The sequence below is a fragment of the Barbatula barbatula genome, assembly GCF_947034865.1.
Source record: "Barbatula barbatula genome assembly, chromosome: 22".
NCBI classification, from domain to species: Eukaryota; Metazoa; Chordata; class Actinopteri; order Cypriniformes; family Nemacheilidae; genus Barbatula; species Barbatula barbatula.
The window spans coordinates 11,712,622-11,730,958 of NC_136785.1; the positions used below are offsets into that span (position 1 = coordinate 11,712,622).

The 18,337-nt window shown below is 37.4% G+C and overlaps 3 protein-coding genes across 7 annotated transcripts; 2 read left to right on the forward strand and 1 right to left on the reverse strand.

The window, feature by feature from the left end:
• Window positions 1-3,286: 3,286 nt before the first annotated feature.
• arl3l1 (ADP ribosylation factor like GTPase 3, like 1) lies at window positions 3,287-9,771 on the forward strand. Of its 4 annotated transcripts, XM_079487084.1 has the most exons (6): window positions 3,287-3,594; window positions 3,672-3,815; window positions 5,510-5,626; window positions 5,768-5,818; window positions 7,141-7,326; window positions 9,184-9,771. In XM_079487084.1, exons 1-6 carry the CDS (start codon window positions 3,577-3,579, stop codon window positions 9,226-9,228), a joined length of 561 nt encoding a protein of 186 aa, XP_079343210.1. In that variant the 5' UTR covers window positions 3,287-3,576; the 3' UTR covers window positions 9,229-9,771. The 4 variants fall into 4 exon arrangements, with proteins under 4 accessions (XP_079343210.1, XP_079343212.1, XP_079343209.1 ...); XM_079487086.1 differs by lacking the exon at window positions 5,768-5,818 and having other exon boundaries at window positions 3,296-3,594; XM_079487083.1 differs by lacking the exon at window positions 3,287-3,594 and having other exon boundaries at window positions 3,605-3,815.
• Window positions 9,772-10,285: 514 nt separating this feature from the next.
• On the forward strand, window positions 10,286-14,253 carry LOC306911380 (myozenin-3). The gene is made up of 6 exons (XM_079486679.1): window positions 10,286-10,394; window positions 10,990-11,093; window positions 11,706-11,860; window positions 12,650-12,806; window positions 12,883-13,060; window positions 13,499-14,253. The coding sequence occupies exons 2-6, from the start codon at window positions 11,024-11,026 to the stop codon at window positions 13,728-13,730; spliced, it is 792 nt and encodes a 263-aa protein (XP_079342805.1). The 5' UTR covers window positions 10,286-10,394; window positions 10,990-11,023; the 3' UTR covers window positions 13,731-14,253.
• On the reverse strand, window positions 13,837-17,859 carry rbm22 (RNA binding motif protein 22). 2 transcript variants are annotated; one of them, XM_079486677.1, is made up of 11 exons: window positions 17,710-17,859; window positions 17,141-17,194; window positions 17,025-17,054; window positions 16,803-16,935; window positions 16,576-16,676; window positions 16,263-16,435; window positions 15,945-16,145; window positions 15,090-15,254; window positions 14,932-15,014; window positions 14,646-14,777; window positions 13,837-14,563 (listed from the first exon to the last, which is right to left on the reverse strand). In XM_079486677.1, exons 1-11 carry the CDS (start codon window positions 17,761-17,763, stop codon window positions 14,415-14,417), a joined length of 1,275 nt encoding a protein of 424 aa, XP_079342803.1. In that variant the 5' UTR covers window positions 17,764-17,859; the 3' UTR covers window positions 13,837-14,414. The 2 variants fall into 2 exon arrangements, with proteins under 2 accessions (XP_079342803.1, XP_079342804.1); XM_079486678.1 differs by lacking the exon at window positions 17,710-17,859 and adding an exon at window positions 17,606-17,707.
• Window positions 17,860-18,337: the final 478 nt, after the last annotated feature.

The following is an 18,337-nucleotide window of genomic DNA, read 5'->3' on the forward strand; positions in this document are numbered from 1 at the left end:
CTCCGCAAAGAATCAATAACTGTTAAGTAGTTTTAATGTAATCTAATACAATAAATATACAACAAAATATGAATATAAATTAATATTCATATAAATAAAATGTAAATTAAATTGTTATATCATAACCAACACAGACCGTAAGTTAACTTCAGGCCAGGCGTGTCAGATGAAACATCTAAAATACATTTCTTACTTTGTATTTTTGTCTTGTTTTTCAGTTTGACTGTCTAAAAGTTCTTAAATCAATCTACATTTTCTTAAGAAGCACAATTACCTTAGAAAATGGGAAGAAAATCTGAGAATAGTGTAAAATATACTCTAAGGTCAAGTTTTACCTTTTAATCACATACTTAACTCAAGAATATGTATTATTGTTATATTTTTATGAATAATTTTACCCCCATTTGTATACAAGACTAAATATCTTTGGTCGTTTTAAATGTAAATGAATCTTGATTTCAGATATTTTCGCTGTCCTCCTAAAACCTTAAATGTCCAAATGAGCAGTTTCCAGGAAATGGAAAAAACACTGTACGGCACTTTTTAATACTTTTAATACTTTTAATAAGGTTTCAGAAGGAAAGCAGCAATATTTTACTGGAAAACAGTCAAAATATTATATATTAAGTTTTTTTTGCAGTATATAAACAGCCTACACTTTCTTACCTTCATATATTAAGCAAAATATAATATATGAAGATGTTAAGTTTTTATTTCTACAAAAAAAGGTTTATGCTTTAAACAACCAAAAATATATAGAAAAATAAGTTTAATTTAAATAAGTTATAAATTAAATTAATGAACCTAATTAAAGAAAATCTAATATCGTTTGCAAAAATAAAGCAAAGTGCACAAAAACAATTGTAAATCCTTACTAGCAGATAATTGTGCTTATTTTGAGCATAAACTCAATTTTGTATATATTATATTTAAGAATTTTGAGATATTTATACTGAAAAACAAGACAAAAAAGCTAAGAACGAAATTCATTTCTTTCAGTGTATAAAATGGTGCTATAAAGCATTAAATGTGGTTTTTGGCTCGTAATCATAGGGAAATCACTTTTAGTGCTGAATTGAACCTTATTTTGGTGCTTCAGTGGTTTTTCTGCAGTAACCATACAGGGGCTTAAAAGGTTATTTGTACGGAAACGGTGCTATACATCACCTCAGTCACCCCAAAGAGCCTCTGAGGAACCTCTGAAGCACCAAGATATGGTGCTATATAGCACTAAAAGTGGAGCAAAGAACCACTTTTGGCGCTATATAGCACCATGTTTTTTTAGTGTATATTTATATCAATTTGGAAGATAAAATACAATTTAAAGAGACAACACTTTCTTGGATATTCACTTTAATAGTTTTACCACAAGGCAACATTTCATGCCAGGCAACTGCACAAATGTGTCCAGTTACTTCTCGAAACTGCCCAAAACAGGTCCAGGCCAGAAAACCATCCAGAACCAGTTTGTTTTGCGTCACTAAAGGCCCTTCTGTTCTGCGACGGCTGACACCTGTTCCTCTCAATTCATCAGTGCAGCAGTCCGTGCAGTCATAAGTCAGTTCACCATCCCGCTTTCTGTCCCTCACAGCTGGAGAGATGAGCTCAGCTAGCGACAAAGGCATCTGAGGAAAGAGCAAATGTGCTTATTAATGATCCTTAGCCAAAATGACAGAGATGAATGGCCGGAGAAGGACTTATGATGTTTACATGTCGATTCAGAAACTTGGATTAACAGACTTAGTTGCTGGGTCTCCACAGTTTGGGACTGTAAGGGCTCAGGGCATCGGTGGTCTAAGATCTCATTTGTGATTTTATTGCTCCCACAGGTATCAATTACATATATATGTGGCTAATATGATAATGTGGCCACGGAGGCCGCAAGTAAGTATGATGTTTTTCAAATGAACATTCTATACAATAGCAATGGAAATGTCACTTTTCTGTTTACATCATCAAACAGACTATATCATCATAAGGTCACATAATGGGTGATATCAACTCTCACCCATGCTCAAAACACACTATGTAGTCCTAAAAGTCCTCAGACTATTACAGAATCTCTACAGGAGCAAATAGTCAACAATAGAGTCAAGAAGTCTGCAGGGCAGTGATAAGGGCAGCAGGATGCACGAGAGAGCTGCTGTTTGGCGAGACTGGATATTGACTCCCCATTGCTTCTCATTAACAGGAAGAAATGGACATTGATGCCCTTTGGAATAATACAAAAGGGGGAAAGATGCATTTTCAATCCCGTTGAATGTGTTCCTGCAAAAGAAAGATGAAGTTTGGATGTCGGCCTGTTTATGGAGTCTTACTCTGAACTTATATCTAGAATTGACATGGCCAATCCAGTGTATTGCACAAAGATGTAGTTTCAGAGGAAAGTAGCATTAGTCAATTTGACAACTGAGAAGAAATTGTGCATATACTGCAAATTAGATATGCAGGATTTGATGAATGTAAGATCTTGATAATTATCAACTAAACTAAACCACCATACAAGGTTATGTTTGTTAACATGAGCTAATGTACTCAGAACTAACATGGACAATTGCTTCGGCTTTTTAACAAACATAAATCAATCAAAAAATGCTGAAAAATCATATTGCTCATTGTTAGATTGTGTTAGCCGATGCATGTTAACACATTTCTAATAATGAACAATATTTTTTCTTTTTTGCCTAAATCTATACCAACGGTACTAATAGTCACTCTTCATGTTTGTCACTGGGTTTTGCAAACGTCTAACCGAAAAAAGGATTATTACACAGCGCTCGTGGAATACTTGATTCTTATTGGCCAATTGCTGATCTTGCCAGATAACAACCGATCAAAATAACCAGAAAGTTGCAAAGCAGGAGCCATGGTGTAGAAATAGCTCCTTCTAAGGTAATACAAGCAAAACGCTTCATTATGTAAGGTCTTTATACACCTCTGAAGACATAGTTATGTGTAATATTGCATTTCTGTCAATACAGAAAAACATATCCCAATTCCAAGGACTGTAGCAGTATAGACACCATTGCCCTCCGTTGCTTGTGAGAGGCATTGTATGATAGAATGGTGAGAATTAAGTTTTCACTATGTGCTTTAAATAAGTCAGCAACCAAAAACTACTGATGGATGTGACACTGATATAAACACTGAAAACCAACAAGAAAAAAGTCATTTAAGATGGAAAAGGATGAAAAGTCTAAAGGTTGGCAGCATGCCAAGTCTCTGAGGCCTGTCCTGAAGCAGGTGGTAGTTAATCCAGGTTAATCTTTAATGCTGGAGATGTGCCGGGGAATAGGAGTGCAGGACGGCGGACGGAGAGATTGCTAATTGTGGCCTGCTAATCCAACCCCTCCTCCACACTCAACAAACTCCACATCCTCACTACATGTCACATGCACGAAGACAGTCAAAGACAGGGAAAAGCGAGGGTGCTGAAAAACTATTATTTGGGAGGGAAGAGAAAAGTGGACCGATCGGACTACCCATCGCTTAGCCAGATTCACCCTGCATAGAATGTAGCTGTGCCCCCATCCGTCTCTCTCTGCATCCGGTTCCTGCTGCCAAATTCAAAGCACTATGGGAGAAGTCCAGAAGGTGAGCGTTCACTATAGAGACCCGCTTGCAGAATCTAGACCTTCTGAATGAATCGAATCCATTCCTGTTTTTTAAAGGGTTTGTTTTCAGTCATCGAGAAGCTAAAGGGCACTACAGAGCAAGAACTTCGCATAGTCCTGCTCGGTTTGGATAATGCTGGAAAAACCACTTTGCTCAAACAGCTCGCCTCTGAAGATGTAAACACCATCACACCGACTCAGGTTAGAAGCACAGCTAGACACAGGTTTTTGCTGGTACACCGGTGCAAAACAAGTGTCACAACTTTGTTAATCAGGACACAATAAGTTATGAAAGCAACGTGGCCTTCTGCCAACACAGAATGTATTTGCCACTTGTTCAGCTTTTAATAACTGATGTGTTGTATCTTGTGAAAACGTGTCTGATGAGTAATTCGGCTAATTTGCAAAAGTGCGAAGTTATTAGAGTGTGGCATGTTAACACATTTCTCATGCTTTTTCTAACTTCATTTTAAAGCCGTTGGGCAAAGTGCCAGAGAGACAATTTTATGGCGGATTAAAGACCACAGTGACATTTAAAAGTTGTTTTGAACTGGATATTATACATTGAAGATGTCATATTAAATTCATTTTGCGACATAAATCTAGTTTTTGTCCACAGTTGTATCGACTAAACTGAATGATGTTAATCTGCAGATTTAAAGAGAACAGACTGTGGACAAGACATACATCTTCAAAGCTGTGGCATCACATCTTTGGGGATAATTGTCTGGTATTAGAAGCAATATGTAAATCATTCCCTTAATAGACTAAATATATGGGGCATTATATTGCAATATATTACATAACACATTTCCATATACTGAAACCAAGTACATTTACATTTCATTCAGTCATCTAGCAGACGCTTTTATCCAAAGTTCAGGGAGCAATTAGCGATATGTCATACAGGAGCAATAGTACGATAGGTGCTAATACAAAGTTACTAGTTTCAACAAAAGCCAGACCACAACCTGTTGAATCAAATACAAAATAAAAGTTTTATCATTTAGTTAGTATATTTTTATACATGAACATTGTATTACTCAATTGTTCTTTGTTTTAAGCAATTTTCTAGGCAAAAATAATGTATTTAGGGTGAAAATATGTATATTTATCTTTATTTCATGGGTCTTGTCATGCTTTCAGTCTTGTACATTGCTGTTGGATGACTTCATATCACTCCTGAGATTTGATTTTGCTGAAATTTAACAGACACAATACATCTAGAAAATGAATACAGATTAAATGAAAATTTGGAATGGTCTCTTAACTTTTTGCATTACTTTATTTTCAAATATATATATACATATACTGATTGAATATATTGACAGTTAAAATGTAGTCAAATATATTATCTTTGCAAGTAGTATTTGTGAACACATTTAGGTGATTGATTATACAAACCATGCTACTGTAGAAAACCAGAGAGACAAAAGAAAAATATTTCAACAGTTTTTATAAGAACAACATTGATCTAGTATCTTCACTCTTTAAATTTGTAGTGCGAATCGCAGCGGCTGCAGTTTAGTGCAAACGCTTTTGCTGTGAGTGTGACCTGGATCGAATACAAGACTATTCCTAGTATGTTTTGTTAGCAGCCAGATAAAGCTGTAAAGCGCCATGGCCTGTGGGGGGAGAAGATCCGCTCTTATAATAGCATCACAACAGTGCCTTTAATCCCACGGTTAAAGATTACTTAACCATAAAGTCTCAGGAGTTGGAGGGTGCTCGAGGGGCAGCTACATTTAGATTGGGAGTTTAAATACATTATGTTTCTGTTTACGGTCATGTCAAGATTTTGATCCAATTAAAAGTTTATTGACTAAGAAAAGACGTCATAAGAGGTCGTATAAAATGTATAAAAGGAATGTATGAAATGATGTCCTTCTTTACAGGGTTTTAATATTAAAAGCGTCACATGCGATGGCGTGAAGCTCAACGTGTGGGACATCGGCGGCCAGAGGAAGATTCGCCCCTTCTGGAAAAAATACCTGGAGAACACAGATTTATTGGTAAGGAATTTGTTCACATTAGAAAACTCTGAGAAGTCACTTTCCAAGTTTGAAGTTACGCAGAATGTGATGAAATTTCCATTTGGTGGAATTGAGTCTTTTGTTGAATAATAGTCCCCATCCTCTCTCACTGTCTTTTAGATCTATGTGATTGACAGCGCAGACAAAAAGAGATTTGAGGAAACAGGACTGGTAAGACTGCACAGAATTAGTCTGTGACAATGTGTGACAGGTTTTTCGCCTAAAATGTTTCATCTCATTTATTTATGTGTCCAAACAACCTGCCCATAATGACAAGCTTTTATAGTCTAGTGGATATCTATTGTCTCCAAGGCTCATTTGAAATAGCTGACAGAATAGATCAAAGATTATTTTTACAGGTGATTCTTCGATAGCGGGACATTTTCTCTCCCCCCAAACGAACAAACGTACTTATTTTACTGTGTATCCTTATAACAATATAAAAATTATTTTCAATCTGTATGTATAAAGTAACATTTTATGAATACAATGAAAACAAAATCAAGTCAAGTCAGTTTTATTTACATAGCGCTTTTTAAAATTTTCATTGTTACAAAGCAGCTGTACAAAAAAACATTGACTATAAGCAAAACATATAAGGTTATGCAAGTCAGAACACAGGTCAAATATCAGAAAGACTATAAATTCCTATATGCAGTCTTAATGAAATAAGACTTTAAATTTATAATTCAAAATTCTAACAAAGGGAGCTGACAGCTGAATACATTTTTGTCAGCCCAGAATGATTGATGTTTTTAAAAGAATATCTTGTGGCTCTGTAACTATTTTATGAGGTAGATAATGTGTGTGAATTTGTATGCGTAAATCTCATTTGTACGTTTGATTTGCTTTAAGATGATTAATAATTTGGCCATCTAACTCAGAACCTTAACATTTTCAGTTGCTTGGCGAGTTTCTTTCTTTGTGTTCAACCAAACAAGGAAATGTATACAGGTTTGGAACAACTTGAGGGTGAATCAATGGCAGAATTTTCAGTTTTGCGGGAACTATGCCTTTTAGTCTTAAAGATTGGCTTAAAACTTTAATTTAGTTTGTTTAGTTCGATTCAACTTTGGTTAAACAGATGAAGCAGGAAGCTGGTCCGATGTTATTTGCGTCTTGAAAAATGATTTATAACTAATGTCTGACTATGAATCAAGGCAAGATCAGGATACCTGATAAATATTAATATATGAAACGGCTTCATTTTTCAAGCATACCAATATGCATAGGTCTACTAAGAATGTAAGATAAACATCTCATGCTAGTAATGTATTCTCAAACATCAGCCGAATGCATAAATGTAGATGTCTTAACACCACAAATGACCTGAATAAACAGTATATTGCCACTGCTAACATCTTACTAAATAAAGAGTTTCTGCTTTCTAGAACTTCTGGAGTAATTTTGACTTTATGTGTACATTTATTTGAACCTTTGGAATTGTTAGATTGACGTTGGTATATGTGAATCGTGTTCACCTGCTTTCACAGGAGCTCTCAGAACTCATCGATGAGGAGAACCTCAAGGGTGTGCCATTGCTCATCTTTGCCAACAAGCAGGACCTGGCCACAGCCTCCCCAGCAAGCGAGATCGCTGAGGGCCTCAGCCTACACACGTACCGGGACAGAGAGTGGCAGATCCAGGCCTGTTCCGCTGTATCTGGAGAAGGTGTACAGGTGAGTGCATAACATAACAGCAAAATATCATATAATGTTTGTTTATAAGTACTTGTATTTGTTCTGTTGGAGCACAAAAACATATGTAACAGAATGTGACATCCCACAGTTAAAGGGATGGACACTGGTGCATTCAATCATCAAAAATGACAAATAATGACAAAAATTACAACAATATTAAATGACTTGCACCCTATACGTATTTCTAAAGCAATACAGCTGTGAGATACATTTTTTTCGGGTCTCATCCTTTTTTAGTCTAATGCCCTTTACTGTATTCAACAATATTCAAAGGCCCCCCTCCCGCTTACAAAAACTCAAACTGCACCCCGCCAAAAATAATATTTCAGAGCTTGATATTAACTGGAAAAGTGTTTGCTCGATTTAAAAATGAACAAATACAAAAGATATATTGGTTTTAAAGTGTATTTCAATGTTCAATGTGCCTCATTTTAAATGAATCGTGGAAGTCAGCTGTGCCCCCCTGTGCATAGCAGCGGAAAACGTATTTTGAGCAGGGGGTGCTGTGATTTAGTTTTTCAGGGCAGAAGTTATGACTGTGCCATGGGCGAGCCGCTTAAGTTTAATAAATAACAGAGGCAGAAATGAGTTCCTGCCGAGAATAAAGAAGGATGCCAGTGTGATTAGAGGATACAGCATAATAAAAACCAACACATAAACGCATGTTATATGTATGCCTATAGCCAAAACACAATCTGTTGTACGAAACTAGCTGCGCGACGGCAGCTTAAGCACCTGAACATCAACCTATAATAAACCATGGGCAAACCAGTCACGCGATTAAACACAACTGCATGCTGCACGGTGACAACACAGAAATCAACCCGGACACATTCTGCCTGTAGACCTATCAGACGCAATCTCAAATAAAGAAATAACTGTCGTACATTACTGCTGGCCTGCATGCAAAAAAGATCTGGGTTGACGCTGATGAAGTCCTGCATAAGGACATTAATGTTCAGTAAAAACGGTCTGAAATTTGGTTGGACAAGACCCCTCGTGACACTTGACCGAGGTCATGAAACACTTGTGTTGTCATTGTAACAGTAACGTTATTACTATTCTCAATGTATATTAGTGATTGGGCACATCAATAAAATGTAATATATTTATTTTTGATAAAACATTTTTATTTACGTAGTGTCTATTAACACTGAGTACAAATAGCCCACCCAAGGCAGTAATGCTATTATCACGAAGTTTAAATAGCTGTAGGTTCTGTTTACACAATCCAAAGGAAATACAGCTATTTTTATTATAGTAGTAATAGTGGTTAAATGCTCTTGGTATTTAGAAATATGGGCAGATAAGTTACTATTTGCACATCATTGTAGTTGTGGATTAAACATTATGAAATAATAACAGTGTAAATCATTATATTTATAAAAATGATTATTAAAGCCCTATCCCTAACCTCTATGAATGAAAATGAACTTTAAGTCTTAAATTCATTTTATTGAAAACAAATGCCCTTCTGGCCTGTAATGTGATAGAAAAGGTAAAAGAGCATTTTCAGTGAGAGGAGGATTAGAACCCCGGTCTCCAGTGCCAAAGCTATACACACTTTACACCTTGTGCACTTTACATCACACTTTCTCTATTCCAAGCATATAGTGGTGGGCAGAGCTAGTGCAAATAGTCTCTGCCTTTATTAATTTATTTTTTACACGGTTTCAGTTTTTCTTTCGCTCAATGCACTTTCCGCAGCTATGGCCCCTATTGGCCTTGACCTCCACGTTGAGAATCACTGTTTTATCTCAATCTATGCTTTTGAATTGGTTGTTCAAAGGAGGAGCGAATGAAAGTCATAAAGTTCCTCTCTGCTTTTATCTGCAGGATGGCATGAACTGGATCACCAACAATATTGTAAAGAAGAAATGAGCACGTTCCCGTCCAACTCTCATTTTGTACAACCGCTCTATTAAATGAAGTATGAAATATTTGCTCTGGAAGACTGTTGTAATGACAACAAAAAGGAGCCGTCTTCGTGTTTGTAAATTGGCTGCCGACAGAAACTGACAGGAAAAAAATTAACAAATTGTTTTCCCTTTTTTATCTTTTATTCTCTTGCAGAGAATTGCTCTCTGACTAGACGAGCCTCTTACAATGTGTAAACGGTGCCGTCGCTGTCCCTGTTTTGAGAGATATGAAAGCAACAAAGCAGAGTTTGTTGCCTAAAATAAAGACGAGTCGTTCGTGTAACTGTAACAAGTATATTATGTTTCCTCAGTTGTCGAACCAAAGAATCATCACAGAAAAGAGCGTACTTCTTGTACTTTGTTAAAAGCGATATGTGAAATCTGTGTTTTGTGTGTCTGTCTGACTGGATGTTGTAGTCTGAGTATCTTTTGTGTGTGTCGTGTGAGATATGTGAAATTAAGGCATTAAGATTTGTAGCATTAAAAATCTCGTTCCTTAAAGCTGAGATCATTGTTTTTTATATTCAAATGGTTTCTCTTATTCTAGCCTAAAAGGCAGAAAGAGCCTTTTTGTAGTTTGAGAAATGCATCCAAAACATAGCTTTTCTTTGAGCATCCTCACCAGGCCAATATTGCACAGCATCAACCAACAGCACAAGTTTGAAGTGTGGCTAAAATTGACTAATTCATATTTGGTTTCTTAAAACCTCACATACTATTTTACATACTACACAATGTTTTACTAGCTGGATGTTTTAATATCAAGCGTCTCTCCTCTGTAGCCAAATAATGAAAAACATCACCACGTGATGTCCCTCATTTGGTCGAACCTGGCAGACAAACATAGGCATGACTCAGAGGCCATGTCGCCTTCCTCTGCGGTCAACAGTCTACACGCTTTGTGTTATGACCAGTGGATCAAGTTTAATTGCGGTGGATACTGGACCTCCACTGTGCTAATCCAAGCCTATTAGTTACATACATTTCTATAATAAGACGTGATCAAACCACAGCAAGACAGAAAGTCCAAAGTGTGTCTGATGTGAGCTCACATAACTGTTTGTGCTGTGGGACGGGACATCATCATCTACGCTTGTACCCGTAGAACATACGCAGGGATTTAAATTGGTAGGCTTTGCATTACTTTATTGCCAAATATATACAGTCAAAATTTGTTACATTTTTTTTACAGTTTGTTTTACAGATTTTAGCGTGTTTTTGAAATACGGTAAAATAACAATTTACAGAAAAAGACTGCAAATTTACAAGAAAACCATGAACAATTTTACGTGAAGTTTTTTGGGTTTTTTTGGGGGTCCCAAAAATCAGGAAATGTATCAGTTTCAGTGTCAGAAATTATCAGTTTTTTTCACTGTTAAAATACTGTTAAAAAAGTGAAATTACAGAAAAGACATGTCATTTTCATACAAAAGAAAACGTTATTTTATTCCATTTTCTAGACCCCCAGCTGCCAGGATTCTTTTTACAGTAAAATACAGTAAGAAACCATCAAATGACACAAAGAGACTGCAAATTTACAAGAAAACCATGTCCCTTTCGTGCTTTTTTATTTTATTTTACTCTATTTCTCTGCCGCCTATGCTGGCAGAAATGTTTCGCTTTTTACAGGAATTTTTTTTATTTCACATCCTATGAAACTCTAGTTCAAATTGTGTAAGATAATGTTTGGAAAAGTATCAAATGCATCAAAGTATTTTTACAGGGCAGGTTTTATTAAAGACCAAACACATATCGTCATGCCTGTCCCATACACTGACGTATCCCAGAGGAGAGAAGTTTTGGAAAAGTGCTCGGACACATGTGGAGGTAAGATCAGAACCAGTTCAGCATCCAAAATCCACAAAAAAACACCCGTTCTCATTTTGTTTAAACGGCGTGACTTCTTAGTGGAAACGACAGATTCAATGAAATCGCTTTACAAGCAAGAGCTTGATGTTAGAATCAAAGCGAAACAGAAAACAGAGCCAGATTTTGTATTCCACAGTGGCATATCTTTGTGACTCAACGGCCAAAACAGTTGGGGAACTTGTAATGTAATATGACAGCATGGGACAAATGCGTTCCTCAGGGAGATCATGACTCTTTCACTGCAGATTAGGAAAGATCTGAGGCCACTATAACTTTACAAAACAAACAGCAGGTTAAGGTTACGTCCAGATACCTGTCTGAATGATTTAAACGCATGATTTCACATGTTCTGCTCATGTTTAGAGAGTGAAGGTGAAGAATGGAACCGCATGATGAAAGTTGGTTATTAAAGACACTAAATTATGCTTATTTGTAAATGTAAAAAATAAATAACAAATAATACGTTTTCAGTGAATGTTTAGGGGTATAGCGAGGGTGTAAAATATACATTAAATACAGTCCAAGTCTACACAATGCATAGAACCTAACGTGTGCGCGTCTGTGTGTTAGCACGTCTCGACCTAGGGAAGAAAATCAGTGTTCCTCTGGATCTAATGATGGAGGAGCTCAACCTGATGTCCAACAGAGGATCTATAATGTTTCAGGAGAGACTTAAAAGAGTGGAGAAATTCACATTGGAGAACATGGCATCCAGGCCACACAATGTAAGATGCTTGTTCACCATCTTAAAGAACTTCAAAATAAGCCCCAATTGACTGTCCATGGTAATTCTTTTCCTGCTATGGAAAGTCAATGGGGGCTGATTTTATGGTGAACTATCCTAGAAGTCAACATGAAATCTATAACAGACATTCCGGGTCTAAATGAATGTGCACATAAATCTAAAGGTCATTTGATGGATATAAAGTTAATGACTATATATAATAACTATTATGACTGTAAAAAAACAGGAAATGTTAAAGAATTACCATAATAATGTTGAAACGCTCTCACGGGTGAAGCCTCCACATACTGATCAAAAAGCCTTCTCAGAAATGTGTTGCATGATGAATCCAGTCCTGAATGCAATGCCACCTTTTCCTCAAAATAATTCTAGCTCTACAAAATGAATCTACATTTGAAAGACTATCTAGAAATAAAAAAAACTAATGTTTATAAAGACATTGAAGAATGGCCACCAAATATGCAAGCTATATAACAGATAACATGGTAGTCCGTTAACTTAGTGAGCTTTTACATTTTATGCATTTTTGTATATTCGAATGAAACCTCATATTCCCTGATGTGCTGTAGTTTGCTTTTTCGACAACGACTTTTTTTTTACAAACGTTTTAGTGTTGTCCATATTGAAATCGAACCTGAGGGATCAATAAAAAAATATGAGGTCCAAATACACAATATTGAACATCATTCATTTTAGCCACTGTATATAAAAATGTAACCGGGGTAAAATATTCAATAACAGTGAATGATACCGCTGTCTTACAATACAGCTCTCTGGGGAGTCACTCAAAGACCACAACATCGCTCAAGGTGATAAAAGAGAGTGCTTCAATTCTCACTTCATCAACCAGCCTGGAAAAAACAGTCTGGTGGCCACACTCAAAAACACTGTCGCTAAAAAAGGAAGTCCTGAAGTTCTTGCGCCTGGTAAATATGCACGCTTGTGTATCTCCGTCTCACTTTACACAAGAAAACCACAGGATCTCTCACCTCTCTTTCACAGGTTACGGTGGACCTCTGCGAGAAGTTCCTCATGAAAAGTTCAATGTCACGGTGATTCCGAAGTCTTATCAGTCTCCCTGGGAGGAAAAGCACTTGGATAGTGAGGCTTTGGTGGCCAGTATCAGTTCTCACCTGCCCGAGCCTCCACACAAACTAACCAACTTTAAAAGCTTCAACAGGTAAATCTGATACTTCTGGCATCGTGAAAAAACATCAAGTGAAGCATTAAGTACAGTGCAAACATATAAGGGCTGTGGCTTAGAGGTTAACGCACACACCCCAGATGCAAGAATATAAACATTCTGGCTTTGTTTACTCACTCTCATCAGTTTTAAGCCAATACAGTTTTAGACCTCCATTACACAAATCAAGTTTAACTTGTGATTCCAGAACGGTTTAATAATGACAGAATTGTATTCTGAATTTTAGGACTTGGTGCTCATGTCAAATCTAGCTTGTTTTCTACTTTTCTGTCCGTAAATAAGAGCACAAAACATTTATGTTAGACCTAAAAAAGGATAGAAACCTTACTCTGACTGCTGTGTACATATAGAGTTTAACGGTTTTTATGGCACTAAATTTGTTCATGAAAGAACAGTTGCGATTCGTCTTTACAGAGCTCCTATACCATTCGGTGGGACAGCAGGGACTGTGAGAACTCTACCCCTCCCTGGCTTTGAACTACTGCAGGCTCATACAGAGCCAAACCTGACCTGGGAAAGGATGTGTCATCGCCCCAACTTCAACCGCATCCCGCAGGGCTGGAACACCCCCATTGCTGGAGCATCTCCTGATCTGCAATTTTTGGAGAACTCAGCGATGAATGAAATCTCTTGGACAGAGTTCTGAGTGACGCTTAAACCATTGATGTGATTTGCGAGCTGAGCCATGAAATGCTAAACGTTTCTCAAGTTTACATGTGTTGCATTGTATTTCACAAATTATTTTTGCTAAATATGTGAAGCTTCTTTATTCTAATTACATCAATAAGACAGTTGTACATTAAAAAAACAAATTGGGTCAACACAATGATTATGCAATTATAAAAACAAATACATGCTAAAGGATCTAAAGGAGAATGGGGAGGACACTGGTGACAACTGCAATATGGGCCCTGGAATATTTCAATGGGGTAATAAAAAGGAGTCAGTCCTCTGAAATGGTCAACAGTGCCCCCCTTTGGTATTATTGGTCATTGCAACTTGATCTAGATGCTAGGCAAGGCATGATGTCTGCATTTTATATTCAATGTATAATACACAGGATCCAGTAACAGGTCAGAAAGAACTTGAGGAAAACACAAACCATTAAAAACAAATCGAAAGTTTAGAAACATACAAACCGAGAATAAAAAAACTTCCTTGCCGGCCGTATTTTTCTATTGTCTAAAAATTGCTGTCTTGCATGTCCATCACATTCCATCCAACTCACTCCTGCAACTGATTGACAGACAGATTTAAAAAATACCAGCTGCGACATCATAACCATGGGTTCTTTTATTCGCACTAAACAGTGAGGTAGCTGTATGACCATCTATGGACCTCCATGGCGACTTGCATGGGTGCCCATCCGCTGAGGATCCTGGGAAGGGTAGTGGACCTGTCCGGGTGGCCTCATGCCCATTGGGGGGGGCATTGGTGGGGCCATGGGATCCATAGTGTGGTACATAGGAGGACCGAAACCTAAGCAGATCAGAGATATTTAATGGAATTGAAAAGTGCTTTAAGATAAAGAAGGCTAGAGGACGGATGTGGTGATGCTCACCAGGAGGTGGAGGCATGGCAACCCCAGGTGGAGGAGGAAGTCCCTGGAAGTTCATGACAGTAGGAGAGCTGGAGGGTCCCAGGTTAAAATAGTTGGCCGGGGCATCGTCATCAGACACAGGTGGGGGCAAAGCTGTCATAAAAATGCAACATTTTACCTGCTGCTCTGCTTTACAGAGGCCACAAAATGGTTAGCAGCTGTAACATGACCTTGTCCTCATAAACATCTCTATATCCTACACATATGTAACAGTGAGACTTTGTGCTGAAAGTGGAGAAGTTCTTACCACCAGGGAGTCCAGGCACTGGCTCCAGCATGATTCCACTCTCTGTCTGTCCTTCTTTCTCCTTCCCTCGAGCTGCTTGTGACCTGAACCACACAAAGCAACAATAAGCAAGGGCAACGCACAGAGTGATACCTTACACATGATGGTAAGTCACCAACCTGCCCCATTTAACGTTAAGACGCCGGCCGTTGATGATAAGTTTGTTGAAGGATTTCTCTGCTGCCGTCTCTGCAGATGGTCGGGTGGCAAACTGGATGAATGCACACTGCTGCCGTTGAACGATCGTGATGGTACGAATCTCCCCAAATTGGTAGAAGTGATTTCTTTGTTAAGAAATAAAATATTGCACATTACATTTACATTTAGTCATTTAACAGACGCTTGTATCCAAAGCAACTTACAACGAATTCAGGAAGCAATAAGCGATATGTCATACAAGAGCAATAGTACGATAGGTGCTAATACAAAGCTACTAGTTTCAACAAATGCTAGACCACTACCTGTTACATTAGACATCTTTAATAAAGTGTCCAAGATACGGTAGCATGGAAAAAGCTACCTATACCTTTCATGTACAAACAACATGTAAGAGGTTGGAGAGAAACAAGTGTGACTCATAAACAATGACAGATTTTTATTTTGTGTGAATATTTATTGACAGTGTAGAATTATTTTACTTCTATCATTCATATTTAAAATGAACATAAATGGATATCATTTTGAATTTATTTATAGACCGTTCCATCCTGTGTATGCGCCCGGCCCAAGTTAACCTCCGGTCTTGGTTATCGGTTTGGCTAATGGCTAGTATTAATATTTTACTGTATATTAATCTAATTCAATTCAATTAAAACTACTCACAATTATTATAAATTACTAACAGTTATTGATGTTTTGTGAAGGTCTACCGGAAGTTAAGTTGGGGCCACATAACATTTGTTTATGTTGTTGCCGCTGAAAAAGTCTATTTGTCCAAAACATTGTGAGGTATGAATAAGGTATAGTGCACTCACCTGAGCTCAGAGTCTGTGACATCCTCTCCCAGGCCCCCGATATAAAGTGTAGTGATGGATTTGTCATCAGGTATATCCAGTCTGGGCATGGTGGTGGACCGCTTTAGAAGTTTGTCAGCCACAGGATCATTGATGCCATAGTAACGGTCCTTAATGTTTTGATCGGCCAGCGGATCGTCGGGATCAGTGGGCTTCTCGTGCCTATGATGTTATCCATTCAAAAAATGTCAACATTAACACATTCGAGTCAAACGTGTCACTGTGTGGACATGTATGAGACATATCAAGCAATATGACATATGCTATCATGATGTTCACCTGTAAGGACACTCTTCTCCTCTCTTGCACTCTCCCTTCACCCAGAAGGAGCATATGTGTGGTCTATTCCTCTTGTAGTATGGGGAAGTACGAGCCAGTTTAAGCAGCATATCACTGTGACCGGGTACTTTACCAAGCAGCCCCACAGGTCTTGTGCCATCGGTGTTAGCTATCTACAAACAAACATATTGTAACATATGGTTAGTTAAAGTTTGTGTGACCATCGATCTCTAGTAACTGTCTACTAGCTATAGTGTGTAAGCATTTGTAATGCTGGCGAATGAATAAATGTTTAATAAAACAGACAGATTACCTCTCTCTCCATGTTTTGAGTATAATACTCTTTATTCACATCCGATCTCGGTACTTCATCTTTAACGGACAGCCCTGTGTCTCGAACCTGAATAGGCAAACCTGTGCAACGTACATAAACATTTTTATAGTGGAAATATGGTTTTCATCTAGATCATTAAATTGACATATTTAATTTACAACCACAAACTGGGACTAAATTCTATTGCATATAACAAAATGCATTACCGAATTCCAGATCCAGAAGGCATGTCTGACACACATTCTTCATTTTACTGCACGTCTGACACACCTCCGTCTTTTTAAAGCGCATCCGGACCCCAGGACACCAGCGAAACACAGTGAAGGGACGTGCACAGATCTAGAGAAATAAACATACAGGGGGATTTAAAACTGACACAGGAAAAACAGGGATGTCAATTTATTTGGAGTTTAGGAGTGTTGCCGTACCTTACACTCTTTGCCATATTTCTCTTTGGACTGTTTAAAAAAAGAGATTTACAGAGTAAAATATGTGACCAAAATGTGTTCATCACTGAATTTATTTGTTAACTATTAGTACTTACCATGCGGATGTAGGGGTTTTCACCCAAGCATGTTTGACAGAGGATGGGAAAATCCTGTTAAGATAAAGTGAAACGACATAAAACAGCTATGAACGATTGAAATCATGTTACAATTCGTCACATATACAAACACTTTTAAAGGAGTATAAAATTACTCAAGGTTCGGGTTTCACTTCTTTTTAAATCAAATAGTTTCATTTTAAATATTGTTCGTCTGTATAATTATTTCAGAAAGCATGTTATCAGCATGTGCCACACAAGTCTGTTTGTACACATCAGGGCCATTCGTGCATCTCATGATTAAGATTATATAGAGAAAAATCGGGTAAATTTACATAAAAAAACTCGAGATGACCATCCAAAGGGGTCCCAATTGAGCCGATTTAATAGAAATCGAACTTGGGGACTTTGTAAACGTTACAAAGACTTTCCATTAGCCAGAGGCTAAAGGGCTATGATACATACCGGAAACAATAAAGTGCTTGGTTTAACAGCGTTTAAACACAAAAGAGCTGGCTATGATGCGTTATAACTCTTAAGTAAAAAAACTAAAGATTATTTTTACTTACCGAATCTTCCCAATTTTGTCTGTTATAAGTGTTGGAACCCAACGACGTCGCCATCTCTGCAAGCTAACGTTAGCGCAAACGGAATCTGTGGGAAGAAGCCTTTGCTTCTGTACAAATGGTTCAGCAGCACAGCGCCGCCTGCTGTTGTGGAGCATAGTGATACGCAAAATCATTGAATTGTATTTTCCATTTTGACACATATTGTGTGCACAGTTATATGTAATGCAATCGTTAATATGTTTTTTTTTTCATTTAATTCCCTTCCGTATATTATCTGTGTATGAAAACATTGACTTTTAACGATTCAAATGATTTTTGTTGTACTGGTTGTCAAAGTCTCGTCACACCCTGATCAGTTATTGAAATATAAATAAATGCAATGGTACGATGCCAGGCCTGCATGTCAACCTATATATCTGCATAACTGATCGTGCATATACAACAACCTTACAAAACCACTACCAGTTCTAAAAATAACTATAATAAATGGTTTGTTCATTTGATAAAATTGTGTGTCTTGTACTGTAATCTCGTCTCGCATAAAAGAGATGTGATTGACATGGGGAGGTGTGAATTCGGTAAGAGACAGGTTCAAAAATAAATTGGTTAGTAACTGATTTTTAACCTA